Below are 21,566 nucleotides of genomic sequence, written 5' to 3'. Positions count from 1 at the left end.
TATTACTCTGTGGGGTAATTGGCATCTTTTTGGTAGTTAATCTTCCCATTAATTGATATGGCCTTCACTTATTTATACCTTGTTAATAATGCCTTTTAATATAGTTCAATAATTTCTTCATAAAGGTTTTAAAAATATTTTTGAAATGTATTCCTGGTTCTCTCATTATTGTTATTGTACACTCATATACACAGAAAATTACATTTTATAAATATGTATTACAATTTTTGTATAATTATGAATATAGTTTTCTTTTTCTACTTTTCTTATATTTATTCCCCATTCACAGTGAATTTTAGTCCATTTTTCTTCTGGGGTACCTGCAGAGTGTCATTTCCCCCCACTGATTTGTAATAACTTTTAAAAGATTAAGTCTAATTGTTTTTGTCATATGTATTATAATATTTTTTGTTCAGTTTGCCATTTTTTTAGTTTTATGTTGCTTTCTTTGCAGAAAACTTGAATTTTTATGGAGTCGCATATATCAATCTGTAGTTTCTTTCTTAGTTTTTGTTTCCTCATACCAAGATTAAATAACTGCTAATTTATATTTTATTTTTGGTTACTTTCATTAACTTTTTAATCCAGCTGGAATTTGTTTTGGTAATTTGATGCAATTAGCAACGCCATGACTTGATTAAAGTGGTAGAGTATAAAGAACCTTCAGTTTGAGGTTAAGAGATCTACCTGCATTTAAGTCCTGACTCAATTTCCTAATCCTGTGACACCAACAATGCTTCCCTCAGCGACTGGACTCTAAATCTCCATTTCCTCACCAGTAAAAGAAGGGTAAGTAGATGTCTTACCCATTTCAAAATTATCTTCAGAACTGGGTAACAGAAGTGAAATAAAAGGATTTAAATTGTGATGTACTAACTTCCAGTTCAATCTTCTTCTTTGTGAATGACCTCACCCCTACGCCAGGACAGATCTGAAGGCAATAGGTCATTTCTGTCTAGCCTGTCTTTCTTTTTCTTGCTCAGGTTTCTCTTCTTGAAAAACACATTACTATAATTATTTTTTTTCAAGCACTTTAGTAATTTTGACTATCAACAGAACAATGTTTAGGTTTGTATCTGTCACCTGTTCATATCATTTACCCCGTCTTCGTTTCTCTTTAGGTTTAACTGCAATGAGAGTCCATTACTTTTTGGTGTGCCCCAATTTTCAGAATCTTACCTAGTGCAAACTCAAATTTTCAAAAGCTAATTTCCGTGGCCTTTTGGCCAACAGAGCCTCAGTTAACAGGAACAATGTTTTGATTTCCTTTCCTACAAACGAGTGGTAGCAACCATAGAAAAGCACATTTTGGTTGCTTAGCTATGTCCATCCTTGGGGGGGGAGATTCTTCATCTCCCAATAGGGGGAACTCCAAAGAGAACGTTTTCCTAAAAGGGGCCAACTGGGCGGCGTTCTCTTTTCCCAAGGCCCCGATTTCTATTCTTGGATCTGGAGATCTGCGGCGGCTCTTTTCTTCTTCCTAGTTCCCGGGGTTCCGCGGGCTGCAGGAGACCAGGCTGGCGGGCCAGGGGGTGGCCCGGGGTGAGGGCCGCACGCCTCCCCGGCCTCTGCAGTGCCCGGGGCCTGGGCACTCGGCGGAGCTCGCTGAGTCGGTTTCTTCCTGCGCGACTCCGGGCCCCAGCACCGGGGCGGGCGGGATCCGGTCGCGGGAGGCTGCGCCCGCCCTGGGTCTCGTCTGGGCGGCGCGGGGGCCACGGGCGCGGTCCCAGCACCCCGGGCCGCTCTCGCCGAGCCCTGCGCACCCGGCGAGGCTCTGCGCTGGGCCGCACCTCGGCCTGCTCCCCTGCAGGCCCCGGGGTGTTGGCCTTGCGTGGGGGAGGAGGACGCCGAGGAGGAGGGCTCCGGGAGAGGGCGGGAGCCGCCGCCTTCGCATAAACAGGCGGGCGCGGGTGCTGATGCGGCGGGCTGGGCGCGCTGGCTGCGGCCGGTGAGCTGGGCTCGTCTGCTCCTTCCCGGAGCCGCCGGCCTCAGTGCGGGAGGGGCGGCCGGCTTGGAGCAGGCTCGGTCATGGCCAGTGGCGGCAGCCAGGGGTGCGAGGAGGACGAGGAATCTCTGAAGAAGTTGATAGTTAGGCTGAACAACGTCCAGGAAGGAAAACAGATAGAGACGCTGGTTCAAATCCTGGAGGATATGCTGGTGTTTACTTACGCCGATCACGGTAATCTTTTGTCGGGAAACTCTCCCTTACCCCCCTCTGCCCTCAACGCTTTCCCCGGCCTTTTAAACAAACTTTCTCCTCCCAACTTTGTGGCCGCACAAACCTGCACTCTTGAGAACTCGAAAACTCTTTACTCCTTTGGGCAGAAAAGAGCTGACAATTCTAGGAAGGTCTTGCGCCCACTTCTGCCTTCTCCCTCCTTTTCAGACTTAAAAGGGGTGCCATGAATCGTGACTTTGCGCCTTTTCCTTACCCCCTTTCTTTTCCAGCCTCCAAGTTATTTCAAGACAAAAATGTCCACGTGCCTCTGTTGATCGTCCTGGACTCGTATATGAGAGTCGCTAGTGTGCAGCAGGTAAAAGAGTTGCTTTCATTTCGCCCATTTCTCCTTTGGAAGTAGGTGTTTTTCTAAAGATACTTTGTACCCAGAGTTCTGGGTTATTTCTGAGATTTGTGCTGACAAACCACTGTCTGTGGTTTTAAGATGGAAGCATTGTTAAATCATTATCAGATGTTAACGGTGTAAGAGGGCCTATTCTGTTCTCCTTAATTATCATTAAGAAGTAACTATAGAATTGACAGAATATGGATGGTGATGGGAGGGGAATAATAATGGGTTGAGGTTTGGTTTCTTTCATTGGCTGGATGTGTTCCTAAGTGTTTAAATGAAATTATTCTAAGATTCTTCCCAATGTATAGCATGTTCTAGAGATGACACCACTGTGAATAGTTTGGGAAAGAGGAATAATGAACAGTAATATAATTAATAATTAAATTAATGAATTGAAGTTACTGGCAAACTCTCATAGGTTTAAGGTTTTCTTTTTTAAACTTGAAGACAGGTTTCTAACCTTCTTTAGTTGTAGTACACCTTGTATTATCTAAACAGAGTAATGTTTTAGGATTCCCTTGTAAGTTTAAATCTGTACTTCTCAACTATTTTCATATAAAATGAATGTAAAAGTGAAACTTTTAGAACCTGTATCATAGGAAACCCAGAAATTTGTTAAATATCTCAGATATATTTGAAAAGGAGCCTTAAGATGAAAATTAAGTCTGATACACCGTCAAAATTACTGCTTAAGGATAACTTCCTTTGTAGATTTTGAGATTTGGGGAACTGACATTAGTTTTTCATTTGCATGTTAGATTCTAATAAGGGAAAGAGAATTGAACTTTGAACTCTATCGAGGTGCAGTGTTTCTTAATATCTACTTGAGAGGCTAGACAGATGTAAGAATTATCTGAATCTCTGTCTGTATCAGTCTATCTTATGCTTATCTCTGTGTCCAGCTATGTCTAGCTTGGGTAAACCATATACCTAGCTTCTTTTATATGAAGATATATATATATGTGTGTGTGATAAATGATTGCTTTTATTTTTCTTCAACTGAAGTATATCCCATCTGCCTATTGATTTTCAGGCTGTTAGCAAATAAGATCAAGAAAAAAATGGAGGCATGATAAAGACACTATTCTTTTAACACCCAGTGTCTGAAATTTTGCCTATGAAACATGATTCACTCTCCAGCACTGGCCTTTTGTGCTTGCTGCTCTCCACCCACATCATCCTTCTTACTTGCTTTGGTGTTCAAAATTGCCTTGTTTGTCAGACTCCATTCCTTGGATTCTGTTCTTGGTAGAGTCTCCTCTGCCAGGTACAACTCTGAACAGCTGGGCCCTGGGTGGGCTTGGTCTGCAGAGGAGGTAGTGCTAGACTTGAGAACCCAGGGGAGTCTGCAGCATGCCCACCTCCTAATTCTTCTTCATTTTAGGAACTGCCAGATCCCAGACATGTTTGTTCGGGTAGTTATGAATGTCATTCAATATCCTTGCCCAGTAGGGACCAAAGACAGAGTAAGAAAATAAGGAATTGTCTTTTGATTTGGTGATTTAATGGAATAGAATTACTAGTTGTAGCACAGTATATTAACCTGCAAAGGACATTATGTGTGTGTATATATTATTTGATTCTTGCTGAAATCTCACTTCCCTCTCAGAAATCTCACTGAATTTTTTTTTCCTCAAAGTAGCTCATTTAGGATCACAGAGCTAGTGACAGAGTCAGGACTCAAGTTTCACACACCTTCAGAGTCTTTTTTCATAATATAGTAGGTGCTGAATTCACAAGTTTTTTGTGTAAGTAAAAAGTAGAGTGGTTTGGTACAAATTCTGTGGCCATGCTATGCCTACTGACATTATTGATTTAAATTATCATTGATCTTATCAAAGGGTTATTTTAATACTCTACTTAAAAGAAAATATTTTCTTCTTCGAATTTATGCATATTACTGGTGAAATTAATATAGATATACTTTAAAGCTTTATACTTTGAATCAGCTGAAAGTGCTGAAGTAAAAGCACTTGATGAATTTAGGGAATTAAATTACCCTTCAAAAATAAACATCAGGGTTTGTTTTCAGAGTTTAACATGACATTCCTGACTCTCAATTTTTATTTTCAATGTCTTTTCATGCTTTATTAGTTCTCCTTAATAAATCACAGTCTTTAGACAGTTGGTAGTTACGCTATTTGTCTTATAAATCTCTTTTCCTTCAAGACTTCTGAACATTTCTCTGTGTTCTTCAGTTTTACATTACTTTATTCACACAGTTTCAATCTTTGATGTGAGTGAAATATATGTAAGTGACTAAAATTTTCTTTAAACCGTAGATGTTTCCCATTGTGCATTAATTAAATAACTTGAGTTTATAGAATAGTTATAATGAAGTGAAACTACCAATTGTATTACAACTGTCCAAGATGGGAGGTTTCTCTTTTTGAAAGATAAGCTTTTAATTGAATACATTAGTGGTTCAGTTGTTACCTCCACTTTGCAGCTAGCGATTCTATTTAATCATAGAAGTTCGATTGCTCTAGTCTTTTTGCAAAGCAGTTTTACTGATGCTCCTATTTCACCAACCAAAGCTAAACAGGTTTTCTTCTTGAGTCAGCCATGTAGGTACAGAGATGAGTATAGCATTCTGTGTGATTTATGATTTATTTCCCACCAGAAAGTGTTCCAAATGTTATTTTTGAAATACTTAGATGAAAAAATCTTGATATATTTTATAAAAGCACAGAAATAGCCAGTTTCTATGGCATCTGGATTGTCAATATCTGTTCAGCTTACGTGGAGGAGGATGTCTACTCACATATAAGTAAAAATAGCTGTCAAAAATTGCTTCCTTTTCAAGGAATTTGAAATTGTGTAAGAGGAAATAATGACAGAGTAAAGCAATTCATGCTTAATCCAGAAAAGATCTAGAAATGGTATTTGTAAAGAACTCTTGTATAATCACTTTTATCATATTAAATACCCCTTCTTTATTCCTGTAAACAATTAGGAAATGTGTGCCATTATTCCTCTTCAGACACATAGAAATTTCTCCCCTGGTCATTCAACTCTGTGCCACTCAGCTCCAACTCACACATTCAGTCTCATTTAGCAGTGGGCCCCTCTCTGGCAGCCTCCTCTCTATTTAGCATCTTACTTCTCTTCCTCACAGCTCATCAGTTTTAGAAGTTTCCATTTCATTGTTTTAAGTGACCAAATTTATAGTTCTTTTGAAATCTGACTCAAATCACACTTTTTCTGTATTATATTCTTCCCTGAGCAACTTTTCCTGATAGTGAATCCAGCTTTCAAACTTCATATGATATTGGTATTTATCACACATCATGGTTAGGCACTTCACCATTAATCTGTAGAACTGAATATCTATGCATCTTCTTTTTCTGACCATATCGAGTGTAGCTTTGTAACACAGTAGGAAGAATTGAAAAGTCCTTGAATTAAAATATCATTAATATTTAAAAATGTATTTTTTAGAAGTAAAGAGCAGCTTATTCAATCTGGCATCACTTGTAAAAGTGAACTGAATGAAGGTATATTTAAAATGCATCAGTAAAATCATAATTCATTTGGAAATGTGAAAGACTTTAAGGACCTCATCAACTTGACTTCACCAACTCATATTTAGGTACACTGAAGAAGTCTAGAGGAGTGCAATGAGAAGTTCTACCTACGCTCCATCTCATGGTGCCTTTCTCTTTTATGTGTGAAAGATGTTACACTCATCAGACAGTGCTACTTCTCTTGCTGTTTGTCTTAGCTTTATTATCTGGGGAGCACTCTTTCCTGATAATTTACACTTGGCTGTCAAAATTTCTGGCTTTTCCTAATCTTCCATTCCAAACTACTTCATTTTTTCTTTTAATTAAAGTCCCAAATATTTAAAATAAATTATGTGAGGTGGATGTGCCTTAAAAAGTACAAAGCCCTGAGACTAGCCTTTCCTGTATGTCCTCTAAAACTATTTTTTAAGTTTTATTTTATTGCTTTTTATTTAGACAATAGGCAATCTGTTTCCTTCATCATGTAGAAATGTTACTTTTTGTATGCCCTTTCAGTAGATTTTTGAAGAAAGATGTTTTCTAATTATATGACTTGCTTTTTGAGTATAATTTTGTCATACTTCTTTTTAGTATAATTTTGAGTAAGCATTTTGAGTATAATTTTGTTTTAAAATAACTATTTTAAAATAATAGTCACCTAGTCTATTAAGAATGAAGAGATTCTTTGACTAAATATGTTCCATATATGTGTGTTTGTTTTAAAATGTGAATATTTGCCTTTCTTATTTTTAGGTGGGTTGGTCACTTTTATGCAAATTAATAGAAATCTGTCCAAATACAATGCAAAGCTTAATGGGACCCCATGATATTGGACATGATTGGGAAGTCCTTGGGGTTCACCAGTAAGTATGTAAAAATATACTGCACTAAATATCTGTATGACAGCCCTTCTCTTGATACATTGTATTTGCAGTTCAAGCCAAACTGATAAAAATCCTTTAAAATACATATAGTTTTCCTTGAATCAATAATTTACTTTTATAGAGAGCTTAGAAAACTAACATTTGAGGTAATGTTAGGTATTGTTATTATTTTAATAATAATAGTTATACATTTGATTAAATTGTAGATGAATGCTTATGAATTCAAATGGATAAATTTTTTTTTTTTTTTTTTTTTTTACTTTTTAATAGTAGAATTGACACAAACCACTGGCCTCCCAGGTGGCGCTAGTGGTAAAGAACCCTACCACCAATGCAGGAGACTGAAGAGACGTGGGTTCAGTCCTTGGGTTGGGATGATCCCCTGGAGGAGGGCACAGCAACCCACTCCAGTGTTCTTGCCTGGAGAATCCCATGGACAGAGGAGCCTGGTCGCTACAGTCCATGAGGTTGCACCAAGTAGGACATGACTGAAGCGACTTAGCACACACACAGGACACAAACCGCTGCTTCTTCAAAACAAAAATATGGAAACTAAAAAGTTCTCTAAATAGTAATTTAGAAATTTATGCTTTACTGTCTTTAAAAAGCACATTTATGTATATTCACATGTATATATTTAATGAGCTTAAACTGCAGCTTTCAAAATGAAGAAAAGGGAGGAAATTATCTTTCAGCACATCTGCAGGCAAATCTTGATAGCTATTTACTAGCTATGTTATTGCAGTTTTCAGCATAATGACTTCTTAAATGAGACTACTTCTTTAGCCATAATTAGTTAAGAAAATTTTTTTTGTGTTTCCAGGAAAGTCCTTTTTGGATAACTTTGGATAACTTTTGGATAACTTCTTTGTTTCTTGACATTTAATAAAATATCTTCTGTCATCAAGTTTAGGTGTTCTTTATACTTAATGTGACTTTTCTTTACCTCAGAAAAGTGAATACTATGATTTCCAAAGATATATTTCTGTGGAAAACATAATTAATGCAACACTAAAATTTACATCTCTATTAGTTTTATTATTATTACATCTATTATTATTATAACTGTATTATTATTACATCTCTATTAGTGGCTGCAAATTTAGACAAAAAAGAGCTGTTTGTTCATAGGCGAGTATACCTATGCTTGTATATTTTTCCATCTTTGATAAATATGAGTTGCTGTTTTTCAGTTTCTACCATTAAAGAGTATGCTTTGCAAAGAGACTATTTACAGTTAATAGATATTCTCATCTCCATACTAATCCCTGAAATTCTATGTCAGTAATAAAGAATACAGCATTTAACGAAGAATTAGGCAAAACATGCCTGCAATTAATAGTTGTAATGTTATGTGTTCCTTGGTTTGGATGAGAATTTCCCAAATCCCCAAAGCTTTGTAATCTGTAACTTTAGGGAGACTTGGAAAACTTATTTAGTCATATTTTAGTACAAACCGAATGTTCCAGTTAACTTATGTGACTGTTTCTACAGGAAGTTTCTTTTCATTCATTTATTTGCTCACTCATCATTTATTCATCTTCTGTTCATCAGATATTTATTACATCACTCCTTTAGGTCAGAAGTAGTGTGAGCAATATAGACACACTCTTCTCTACTCTTCTCTATAGTGGAGTATATTAGATCATTTCCAGTCAATAGTTATTATAAAACATATCTCCTTATATTCACGGACTTTCCCCCCTCAAAGGCTTACAGTACTAAAGGAGAAATCTCTTGTGTGGTAATGAAGTCAGGAATAGTGGGAATGATTCAGGAAGAGGTAGGGGCAGCATAGGTAGGAGGAGAATTAACAAAGTTGAAGGAGGGTCTCTCAATTCCTTACCTCATCGCTAGAGACCATGTGCCGAGTTTCTTAAATCTAAGTGAAGCCATGGAAACTCTATTTTCTAACAACAGAAAGCCAAGCGACATTGGGTAGGAGTAAACTATAGATTGTATATTTTAAAATTAATCAGCCCTGAGTAGGAATAGACTACAGACTGTATATTTTAAAATTAATAACTCAGGGGCTCAAATTAAATGTATTTGAACTAACTGAATACTATTGATATACTAGGTTCACTTTCTGTAATATCAATTTCTCTTTTAAAAATAGTAAAAAAAATCAATAATTTAAATATTCAAATGATTTTTAATTTTTGTATAAAAGCTAACATTTTAATTACATCTCTATAATTTAATATATAAATATGTGTCACATAAAATTCACAAGTTTGTATTACATATAAAACGACTAATCCCTTAGTACATTTAACTCAGTATTATTTTGAATATAGAATTGAGTGAAGTAGTTAATAATTGAATTTAAATATTTTGAGGAAAAAGTTATAGCTTTTCTGTTGAGATTCATAATAATTCCCTGTTAATCATTATAAGCCTGGCTCAGGTTTATGGGGAAAAGACACACTAGCTTTGATATAGGGAGTGAAGTGCAATGAGATAAATAAAAATGTAGATGAGTAAAAGACAATATCTAAAAGAGTAAACATCTAGGATGATCTTGATTTTTGTTTTTAATTACAGGTTGATTCTTAAAATGCTAACAGTTCATAATGCCAGTGTCAACCTGACAACAGTTGGATTGAAGGCCTTAGATCTTCTCCTAACTTCAGGTAGTATATACGCACGTATTTTTAATGTTGACACAAGTTAAAAAATAATTTAAACCACTTACTAAATGTATTTTAATTTTTAAAAAATATAATATCACAACCTCAATATTGATGATTTCCACAATTCTGTGTATCCATTTTCCTTTTCTCTCCCTATCTCTTTTCTCTAAACTTTTTCTCTCAAAAATACCACCCAATGTATTGGCCTTAAACATCACCTTGTATATTATTCCCAAATTTAATTTCTGTCCTCAGCTTTGCTCCTCCGTTCTGGTCCCACATCTCATATTCCCATTAGTTTGTTAGCCATACATGTCCTGTCATGAGTATTTGTTCTCCGTTATATATCTAATGTGTTTTCTATAAAACATGTTCTAGAGTATGACATAATAGTAATATGTCATAATAAAAATATATAGCCTTTCTTCTTTTGTGCTTGCTAAATGCTAGGTTTAACATGTAAAATACTTCATTTGCTTTTACAAGCATAATCCTCAAAACATCCCTTGAGTGAACCCTGAAACCAGAGAGATTGCCTCAGCAAGAAGCAGTAGAAACAGGTTCTTATTTCACGTGTCAGGTTCTTTCCCGAGTAAACTTCTGCTTGAAGGATAATGGACCTGGAAACAAAGAGTGTTGCTGTGGTGCAATCGCTGTGATCATTGCCGTGCTGGACACTTGCTATGATGTAAGATTCTAAGAAGAAAGACTGCTTACAGGGAAGCTAATCAGAAAGGATAGGGAGGCTTTACTTCAACGTGTGAAGGGTAATTTAGGTCAGGAGAACAGCACGTGCAGCATTGCAGAGGTCTAGGAGGAGAGCATGAGAGGAGCTGGATGTGTGGGTGGTAAGATTTTAAATGCTTTCATAATCCCTGCCAAGTGATGAAAGGCCATTAGGAGAAAGAGAAAGGAAAACAGAGGGAGAAGATCAGAGAATGAAAGAAGAGAGATAGGAAAGGCCTGAAGGTCCTCACCACTTCACCAGAGCCTTTTATTAAAATATGTAATAGAATGTGCTAACTAGTCTTGGCGGTTTAGTTGCTAAGTCGTGTCTGACTCTTGTGACCCCATGGACTGTAGCCCACGAGTTACCTATGTCTATGGGATTCTCCAGGCAAGAATAGTGGAGTGGTTTGTCCTTTATTCCTCCAAACTAGTCTTAATCATGATTTATTTTAAACTCATCCTTGGGAGTCTTTTTTGGGAGTATGTGAAGATTTATTCTCCATTTGGCGGTGGACAGGTGGTTTATGAATTTGAAAAATCTCCCAATATGAATATATTGAGATTAGCAGCATGCAGACAGTTAGGAAATTTGATATGTTTTGCAAAAAACTAGTTAATTTCTTCTATATAACATTGAAAATTTTGAGTTTTTTAGGGAAGTTTGTAATGTGTTTTAGAGTTCATTTCAGATACTTTGTTAGAGGCTAATTTATGAACCACTGTTTGGCTTATTTGTTAACTGATGTGATAGTTATTGGGCACTTACTGCTATGCTGGCTACTAGAGAACTCTCAGACTGCTGAGGCAGAGTTCCTGCAATGAAGAAGTTCACAGTCCAGCACCATTGTCTAATATAACTTTTTGCAATGAAGGAAATACTGTACATGTTTAAATTCATGGCTCATAGCCATATTTGGTGGTTGAACATGGGGAATGTGAGGAGCTAAATTTTAATTTTATTTAATTTTACTTAAGTTAAATTTGAGTTTAAGTAGCCTCATGTGGCCACAGAATTGAACAGCCCAATGCTTTAAAAAGCATTTAAAGAGATAATTTCAGTTTAATGAGAAAAGTACCATAACAGAGGTAGGAAGAAAACCTCCACAGGAACACAGAGAGAAACTGGGCTTATTTAAGGACATGTCCATGACCTGTCTAAATTTTAATCCAGCTCTGACTCTTGTTTGTTCTACTTTGGGCAGAGTTACTGGGTCACTTCTGTGGCTGTTTTCTCATCTCTGATGTGAGGATTGCACTTATCTCGTGGGGCTGTGGTGGTTTACACATGTTTGAGTGAACCGTCAATACTTCAACCTATGTCTGATGTGTTATGTGCTGTGTACGTGTATGCTATGACTACCCCTCCTACAGTTTTTATTGACCGAATAGGTGCTGTTTATGTTATGCCTTGAATTAAGGTAGCATTATATTTGGGGTAGAGAAGGGCAAGGGCATTCCACTCAGCTAGTGTGAATGCAAAAACTTATGTCAAAGGAAATGTGTTTGTGATGAGCAGAGAGCTTAGCGTGTTTGGAGTCAGTAGTTCAGGGAGAGACGTGAGGCTGATGAGATACATGTGATCTGTGAAGAGTCTCGTTTGTTAGACTGAGGAGTATGAGAATGTCTTAGGAGACTTCAAAGGGAATTATAGATTACATTTGTGTTTTAGAAATATAGTGCAAGGGATCAACTAATTAGGTAGGAGTTTGCACCAAGCAGAGCAGTTAAACAATTGTGTTTGCATTCTAGGTGAGAGGTGATGGGGTCCAGAACAAAATAGAAATGGAGGGGCCTAGTTCAAAAGGAATTTTTGAAATATTTAGAGGTTAGACTTGAAGGACTTAGTATGAGTTGATTCTTTGGTTGGGCAGAGAATGAGAAGGGAGAGGGAGAATGAAAGAAGGAAGATGACTTAAGTTTCTCTGGTAACTATTGGATCCAAGGTGGTGTCATTGATGAAGAGAGGCAGGTGGAGTAGGTGAGGTTTGGGGTGGCCATGGAGCATTCAGATGATGTTGTCTAAGAGGCAGAAGTATTTCAGGAGTTTGGGGCAAGAGGTCTTGGTAATGGTCATTGATTGGGAATCGTAAGTTATAGGAAAGTGTACTGGGGATTTATCTCATTTAGAAAGACCATAGAACTTGATAGGGCTAACAGCTAGGGTAACTAAGTGGTTCATCAAAAAGAGAAGTTCACTAACCATCATAGCCCTCATGTAAAAATTAAGACATTAAATGTTAAAGCAGCGATTTACTTGGAGCTTATTGTTCTCTTCAAAATAGGTAAAATCACTTTGCTGATATTGGATGAAGAAAATGATATTTTCTTGTTAATCTTCGATGCCATGCGCACATTTTCAGCCAGTGATGAAGTCCAGAAACTTGGATGTAAAGTTTTACATGTGCTGTTTGAGAGAGGTATTTAAAAATGTCAAACTCTTTATTTTGATATTTATATAAGAAAAAAGGGTTTATAAGGGTTTATAGTAGGAAAAGTAGGATTAAGTGTCATGATAAGAAGATATTGAAAATTGTACTATTTACTAAAATTTGAATTGTCGGTCAAGGGTAGGTAATGGAGTTAATTCAGAAACATTCCTTGTTTTTTACAGAATAAATTCCATTCATGGGTTATAAATTATGCAATTGTAGTAAACTTTCTTCCATTGCTTCACAAGGCATAGGTTCACTTTGTAAACTGGATGTGTAGGAGTTAAAAAAGAAAAAAGTGAAACGATGGAGTCAAGCACAAGTTAAATTTGAGTTTATGATGTTGAGTCATCACCAGGGATTTTAGAAATTGCTCAAGGCTCTGGATAAAGAACAGAAAGTTTACAAAGTGTCCCTTAGGACTGAGACTAATATGTATTTTATCACATAACACTGAGATTGATGACAGAGATAACCATGTAATTTTATAGTTAGTGGGAACCTTTGGTTCTTCCACTGGCTTGATGATAAAATGGATCAGAGAAGTGAAATGAGTAACCTGCCTGAGGGCACACAGCTAGTTATCTCCATTATGGTTCAGTTGACTAAGTTTTTTAAGAGCATCTTTTGTGTCATTGTGAAAGCCAACAATGGTAGGGGTTTAGAATAAGAACCTCAGTAAGCTCTGTGTCCATACCAGTTTACCTATTCCAGTTTCTGCTAGCTCCAGGAATGGAGTAGATCACCTTATACTGTTTAATTTCCTGCCTTATTCTAAAAAGAATTGAAATAGTTTATAGGTATTTATAATGCATTAGAGGGAAAAAAATGAAAGAGGAAATGGGTGAGGGGAAAATATGATGCTAGGTTAAGTTTATTGCTTACTTTAGATCCTGTATCTTTGCAGAGAGATGGGCCAGAAATTTGGTCCTTTGCTTTCTGTCAGGCAAAGAAAAGAGGCAGAAGCATCACTGATTACAGTTACTTGAAATAAAAGTAAACCCATGAATCAGAAGAAGCAATCATGGGAGACTTGGAGAAAATCCTCGTTGAGTCTCCCTGGAGGAGGTGATAAAATGCACACATTCTGTAAGGAACACAAAGTGTCTTTTCAGTGAAAGAGAAAATCAAAGGGCACAGCTTGGGCCGGGGCCTCAGCTCTCTGGAGAAGGGGCTTGGTGGAGGAGAGGAATGGAGGAGGTGCATGTCTCTCAGGCTATCTTCTCTAAGTGTTACATCTGGCAACTAAGCTTTTGATAAGAATTGGGCAGAATTGAGTTTGAGGAGTTATTGTCCTGAGAACTTGTAACCTTCTGTGCTGCAGTTTAAGGGCACATCCTTATTCAGGAAAGAAGGGTTAACATAACTCTCACTAGCATTGTGGGATCCAAGACCTCTGAAGAGGCACCAAAGAATGTTGAAAAGGAGATCTCGCTGTGATAGAAAGATCAACGCTAACAATATTGTGATTGTAAATGTAGAGTAGAAACACTTCTGAAGTTTTGAAGAGTATCAGGTTCCCCAGGACTTAGTGACACCTGTAAAGTTAATTTCAAAATTTAAAACTATGATCTGGAAACTGTTCCATAAAATGAGATTTGGTGATACTCCACCTTTATTAGAAGAACCCAGTCAATTTCACATTATATTACATGGACTATTGGTATAAAGTTGAACAACAGAAATTAATGTTGATCATGAAGAGTGCTGCATTTTCTAAGATTTATGTCAGTGTTATTTTCAGGCCAGATAAACCAGATTTTTATACATGTTTTTGAGGTTCCCACCAAATAAAATGACTCTAAATGAAGCTCACTGCTTGATTCAATAGGCCATCTTTGTTAGTCATAGATTAGTTTTCTCTAGAATTTTTCAAATGAAATTGTAAATAATTTTGGTTTTCTGAGCACTAGTCACTACATTTCAAAACATGGAGTAACTAATAATAACTGATATGGGTCAAAACAAAATTATTTTACCTTAATTGCTTATTTTCCTATTATAAAATTCCTAGGAAGGGATATTTGCTGAAGTATAGTCTTTAATTTATGTCTGTTATGTATATTGTCTTATGAATTATCATGAATATTATATTTCTGAGTAATTAAACTTTTAAATCACATTTCAGCTCTTTCAGTGCTTTGTCTTTCATTTTTTAGTTTCAGAGGAGCAACTGACTGAATTTGTTGAAAATAAAGATTATATGATATTGCTAAGTGCGTTAAAAAATTTTGAAGATGAAGAGGAAATTGTGCTTCATGTACTGCACTGTTTACATTCCTTAGCAATTCCTTGTAAGTAGCCTGCATATATGGTTTCTTTCTTGACCTTGAAAATTGCAATATATGTTCTTTCTGAGTGTGTTTCAAAGATGTTTTTATTGGAGACCTGTAGGTGATAAAGCCATTCATTTGTTTATTCATCTGATTAATTTTTGTTTATTGATTTAGTACTGCTGCTGGCTCTGGGCTTTGTGCTGGAGAAATAGTAGCAAAAATATAAATATTTCTTGCCTTTTGTATTCCCGTAGTGCTGCACAAGATACAGATAAGCACAGAAGTGATTACAGAGTATTATAAGGCAAATGTTGGCAGAAGTACCTAGGGTTATGAGAACAAACAGGGAGTGAGGCAAGATCTCTCAGCAGAGTCTTGAATGATGAGGACAGCTTTGTGTGCAGAAAAATGTGAGATGAAATAGAAGTGCAGCCAATAACCCAGGGGTGGACATCTTAAAGTGTAAAGATCCTAGAGCAAGAAAGCATAGAAAAATCAAGAGAATAAAAGTAGCTCAGTAAACTATATTTTTAAGCGTGTGGATGCATGTGTGTGTGAAATGCACATGTAGAGAGCTGAGCATCTGCTTGTATGCTGATTAATAGAGGTGAGGTAAGGGCTTGATAAGAATTAGTGGATGAGGCTGGAGACATAATCGGATGCTAAAAGGCCTGAAAAGCCACAGGAAGGAGTTTGAACTTTATTTCTTGATTCTTGGTTAGCATTTTGGTGATGCTTTGAAATCTAGTCACTTTTATAATAAAAAAGTACAAAAAATTAATTTGCTGTGTATGCCATCAGTGAATGCATCTATTACTTCAGATTTCAATTCCTTCTGTTTTATAAGTACACTTGAGCATTTTGTATTTCATTTATTACCTATTTGGGCTTGTATAGGATTTACACATGCATTTATGGGGTAATAATTTCATCTTCACATGTGTAAAGTTGTGAGGATTAGATCACTTAAATAATGTTAAAAATGTAGAGTAGTACCTGATAATGTAATATAATGCTACTGCTAAGTCACTTCAGTCGTGTCCGACTCTGTGCGACCCCATCCCTGGGATTCTCCAGGCAAGAACACTGGAGTGGGTTGCCATTTCCTTCTCCAGTGCATAAAAGTGAAAAGTGAAAGTGAAGTCGCTCACTCATGTCTGACTCTTTGCGACCCCATGGACTGCAGCCTACCAGGCTCCTCCATCCATGGGATTTTCTAGGCAAGAGTACTGGAGTGGGGTGCCATTGCCTTCTCTGAATGTAATATAATAAATGTGGTTAAAATTTTGACAGTATTACTAAAAGCTTTGTATCTCATAAATACATAGTAAATATATTATATGTAATAAACATATGATTTCAGACATGGAATCTTATGGATATGAGACTTCAGTAAAAACTCTTGTGAAAGAAAGCCCTTTCTTAGTAAAGTTATAAAATCTTATTCATGGAAAGTTAAACTCTTAAAAGTAGATGGGGCTGAACAATAGTGGAAAATGGAATTTATTTATTTTTAAATTAATTTGTTAATTGGAGGCTAATTATTTACAATATTATAGTGGTTTTTGTCATACATTGACATGAATCAGCTATAGGTGTACATGTGTTCCCCATCCTGAACCCCCCTCTCACCCCCCTCTACACCCCATCTCTCAGGGTCATCCCAGTGCACCAACCCTGAACACCCTGTCTCATGCATTGAACCTGGACTGGCGATCTATTTCGCATATGATAATACACATGTTTCAATGCTATTCTCTCAAATTATCCCACCCTCGCCTTCTCCCACAGAGTCCAAAAGACTGTTCTTTACACCTGTGTCTCTTTTGCTGTCTCACATATAGAGTCATCATTACCATTTTTCTAAATTCCATATATATGCATTAATATACTGTGTTGGTGTTTTTCTTTCTGACTTCACTCTGTATAATAGACTCCAGTTTCATCCAGATTCAAATGCATTCTTTTTAATACCTGAGTAATATTCCATTGTGTATATGTACCACAACTTTCTTATCCATTTGTCTGCCAATGGATATTTAGGTTGTTTCCATGTCCTGGCTATTGTAAACAGTGCTGCAATGAACATTGGGGTACCTGTCTCTTTCAATTTTGGTTTCCTCAGTGTGCATGCCCAGCAGTGGGATTGCTGGGTCATATGGCAGTTCTATTTCCAGTTTTCTTAAGGAATCTCCACACTGTTCTCCATAGTGGCTATACTAGTTTGCATTCCCACCAACAGTGTAAGAGGGTTCCCTTTTCTCCACACCCTCTCCAGCATTTATTATTTGTAGACTTTTGGATAGCAGCCATTCTGACCAGCGTGAGATGGTACCTCATTGTGGTTTTGATTTGCATTTCTCTGATAATGAGTGATGTTGAGCATCTTTTCATGTGTTTGTTAGCCATCCGTATGTCTTCTATGGAGAAATGTCTGTTTAGTTCTTTGGCCCATTTTTTGATTGGGTCGTTTATTTTTCTGGAATTGAGTTACAGGAGCTGCTTGTATATTTTTGAGATTAATTCTTTGTCAGTTGCTTTGCTTGCTGTTATTTTCTCCCATTCTGAAGGCTGTCTTTTCACCTTGCTTATAGTTTCCTTCATTGTGCAAAAGCTTTTAAGTTTAATTAGGCCCCATTTGTTTACTTTTGCTTTTATTCCCATTATTCTGGGAGGTGAGTCATAGAGGATCCTGTTGTGATTTTTGTCAGAGAGTGTTTTGCCTATGTTTTCCTGTAGGAGTTTGATAATTTCTGTTCTTACATTTAGATCTTTAATCCATTTTGAGTTTACTTTTGTGTATGGTGTTAGAAAATGTTCTAGTTTCATTCTTTTACAAGTGGTTGACCAGTTTTCCCAGCACCACTTGTTGAAGAGGTTGTCTTTTCTCCATTATATATTCTTGCCTCTTTTGTCAAAGATAAGCTGTCCATAGGTTCGTGGATTTATCTCTGGGCTTTCTATTTTGTTCCACTGATTTATATTTCTGTCTTTGTGCCAGTACCATACTCTCTGATGACTGTAGCTTTGTAGTATAGTCTCAAGTCAGGCAGGTTGATTCCTCCACTTCCATTCTTTCTCAAGATTGCTTTGGCTTTTCAAGGTTTTTTGTATTTCCATACAAATTGTGAAATTATTTGTTCTAGTTCTGTGAAAAATACCGTTGGTAGCTTAATAGGGATTGCATTGAATCTATAGATTGCTTTGGGTAGTATACTCATTTTCATAATATTGATTCTTCCAATCCATGAACATGGTATATTTCTCCATCTATTTGTGTCATCTTTGATGTCTTTCATCAGTGTTTCATAGTTTTTTATATATAGGTCTTTTGTTTCTTTAGGTAGATTTATTCCTAAGTATTTTATTCTTTTCATTGCAATGGTGAATGGAATTGTTTCCTTAATTTCTCTTTCTGTTTTCTCATTGTTAGTGTATAGGAATGCAAGGGATTTCTGTGTGTTAATTTTATATCGTGCAACTTTACTATATTCATTGATTAGCTCTAGTAATTTTCTGGTGGAGTCTCTGGGGTTTTCTATGTAGAGGATCATGTCATCTACAAACAGTGAGAGTTTTCCTTCTTCTTTTCCAATCTGGATTCCTTTTATTCCTTTTTGTTCTCTGATTGCTCTGGCTGAAACTTCCAAAACTATGTTGACCTGTAGTGGTGAGAGTGGGCACCCGTCTTATTCCTGGCTTTAGGGGAATGCTTTCAATTTTTCACTATTGAGGATAATGTTTGCTGTGGGTTTATCATATATGGCTTTTATTATGTTGAGGTATGTTCCTTCTATACTTGCTTTCTGGAGGGTTTTTATCATAAATGGATGTTGAATTTTGTCAAAGGCTTTCTCTGCATCTATTGAGATAATCATATGGTTTTTATCTTTCAATAGATGCAGAGAAAGCCTTTGACAAAATTCAACATCCATGATACAATGTTGTGTATCACATTGATTGATTTGCAGATATTAAAGAATCCTTGAATCCCTGAGATAAAGCCCACTTGGTCATGATGTATGATCTTTTTAATATGTTTTTGGATTCTGTTTGCTAGAATTTTGTTAAGGATTTTTGCATCTATGTTCATCAGTGATATTGGCCTGTAGTTTTCTTTTTTTGTGGCATCTTTGTCTGGTTTTGGAATTAGGGTGACGGTGGCCTCATAGAATGAGTTTGGAAGTTTACCTTCCTCTGCAATTTTCTTGAAGAGTTTGAGTAGGATAGGTGTTAGCTCTTCCCTAAATTTTTGGTAGAATTCAGCTGTGAAGCTGTCTGGTCCTGGACTTTTGTTTGCTGGAAGATTTCTGATTATAGTTTCGATTTTCATGCTTGTGATGTGTCTGTTATGATATTCTATTTCTTCTGGTTCAGTTTTGGAAAGTAATAGTTTTGTAAGAATTTGTCCATTTCTTCCAAGTTGTCCATTTTATTAGCATATAGTTGCTGATAGTAGTCTCTTATGAGCCTTTGTATTTCTGTATTGTTTGTTGTGATTTCTCCATTTTCATATCTCATTTTGTTGATTTGATTCTTCTCCCATTTTTTCTTGATGAATCTGGCTAATGGTTTGTCTATTTTGTTTATCTGATCAAAGAATCAGCTTTTAGCTTTGTTGATTTTTGCTGTGGTCTCCTTTGTTTCTTTTTCATTTATTTCTGCCCTATTTTTTATGATTTCTTTCCTTCTACTAACCCTGGAGTTCTTCATTTCTTCTTTTTCTAGTTGCTTTAGGTGTAGAGTTAGGTTATTTGTTTGATTTTTCTCTTGTTTCTTGAAGTAAGCTTGTATTGCTATGAACCTTCCCCTTAGCACTTCTTTTGCTGAATTTTGGGTTGTTATATTTTCATTCATTTCTGTGCATGTTTTGGTTTCTTTTTTGATTTCTTCTGTGATTTGTTGGTTATTCAGAAGCGTGTTGTTTAGCCTCCATATATTTGTAGTTTTAGTAGTTTTTTTTCCTGTAATTGACATCTAATCTTATCGCATTGTGATCAGAAAAGATGTTTGGAATGATTTCAATTTTTTTGAATTTCCCAAGACTATATTTATGGCCCAGGATGTGATTGATCCCGGAGAAGGTTCCATGTGCACTTGAGAAGAAGGTGAAGTTGATTGTTTTGGGGTGAAATGCCCTATAGATATCAATCGGGTCTACCTGGTCCATTGTATGATTTAAAGTTTGTGTTTCCTTGCTAATTTTCTGTTTAATTGATCTAGCCATAGGTGTGAGTGGGTTATTAATGTCTCCCACTATTATCATGTTACTGTTAATTTTCCCTTTCATCCTCGTTAGCATTTGCCTTACATATTGTGGTGCTCCTATGTGGGATGAATATATATTTATAATTGTTATATCTTCTTCTTGGATTAATCCTTTGATCATTATGTAGTGTCCTTCTTTGTCTCTTTTCACAGCCTTTATTTCAAAGTCTATTTTATCTGATATGAGTGTTGCTACTCGTGCTTTCTTTTGGTCTCTATTTGTGTGAAATGTCTTTTTCCAGCCCTTCACTTTCAGTCGTATGTGTCCCTTGTTTTGAGGTTGGTCTCTTGTAGACAGCATATATAGGGGTCTTGTTTTTACATCCATTCAGGCAGTCTTTGTCTTTTGGTTGGGGCTTTCAACCCATTTACATTTAAGGTAATTGTTGATAAGTATGATCCTGTTGCCGTTTACTTTGTTGTTTTGGGTTTGGGTTTATACACTTTTTCTGTGTTTCCTCTCTGGAGAAGATCCTTTAGCATTTGCTGAAGAGCTGGTTTGGTGGTGCTGAATTCTCTCAGCTTTTTCTTGTCTGTAAAGCTTTTGATTTCTCCATCATATCTGAATGAGATCCTTGCTGGTACAGTAATCTGGCTTGTAGGTTTTTCTCTTTCATCTCTTTAAATATGTCCTGCCATTCCCTTCTGGCCTGAAGAGTTTCTATTGAATGATCAGCTGTTATCCTTATGGGAATCCCCTTGTGTGTTATTTGTTGTTTTTCCCTTGCTGCTTTTAATACTTGTTCTTTGTCTTTGATCTTCATTAATTTGATTAATATGTGTCTTCTGGTGTTTTGCATTGGGTTTATCCTGTTTGGGACTCTCTGGGTTTCTTGGACTTGGGTGGCTATTTCCTTCTACATTTTAGGGAAGTTATCAACTATTATCTCCTCAAGTATTTTCTCATGGCCTTTCTTTTTATCTTCTTCTGGGACTCCTATGATTTGAATATTGGGGTATTTCACATTGTCCCAGAGGTCTCTGAGGTAATCCTCATTTCTTTTAATTCTTTTTTCCTTTATCCTCTCTGCTCCATTTATTTCCACCATTCTATCTTCCACCTCACTTATCCTATCTTCTGCCTCAGTTATTCTACTTTTGGCTCCCTCCAGAGCGTTTTTGATCTCAGTTATTACATTATTTATTATTGATTCACTCTTTTTTATTGCTTCTAGTTCCTTGTTAAACATTTCTTGCATCTTCTCAATCCTTGTCTCCAGACTATTTGACTGTAACTCCATTTTGTTTTCAAGATTTTGGATCATTTT

At 36.4% G+C, this 21,566-nt stretch overlaps 1 protein-coding gene across 6 annotated transcripts in view; it reads left to right on the top strand.

Moving 5' to 3' along the window:
* Positions 1-2,028: 2,028 nt before the first annotated feature.
* Positions 2,029-21,566, top strand: part of LRRK2 (leucine rich repeat kinase 2) — a 192,931-nt gene continuing 173,393 nt past the window's right edge. For 5 of the 6 annotated variants that reach the window (XM_065934611.1, XM_065934612.1, XM_065934609.1 and 2 more), the window contains exons 1-6: positions 2,029-2,179; positions 2,449-2,534; positions 6,830-6,939; positions 9,508-9,596; positions 12,608-12,742; positions 14,914-15,048. In XM_065934611.1, the coding sequence (XP_065790683.1) occupies positions 2,029-2,179; positions 2,449-2,534; positions 6,830-6,939; positions 9,508-9,596; positions 12,608-12,742; positions 14,914-15,048 (706 nt within the window). The remainder of the gene's footprint in view (positions 2,180-2,448; positions 2,535-6,829; positions 6,940-9,507; positions 9,597-12,607; positions 12,743-14,913; positions 15,049-21,566) is intronic. The other variant, XM_065934614.1, reaches the window with a different exon arrangement.

This window comes from Muntiacus reevesi, chromosome 4 (genome assembly GCF_963930625.1).
Source record: "Muntiacus reevesi chromosome 4, mMunRee1.1, whole genome shotgun sequence".
Lineage (NCBI taxonomy): Eukaryota > Metazoa > Chordata > Mammalia > Artiodactyla > Cervidae > Muntiacus > Muntiacus reevesi.
This window is presented reverse-complemented; position numbering and strand designations above follow the sequence as displayed.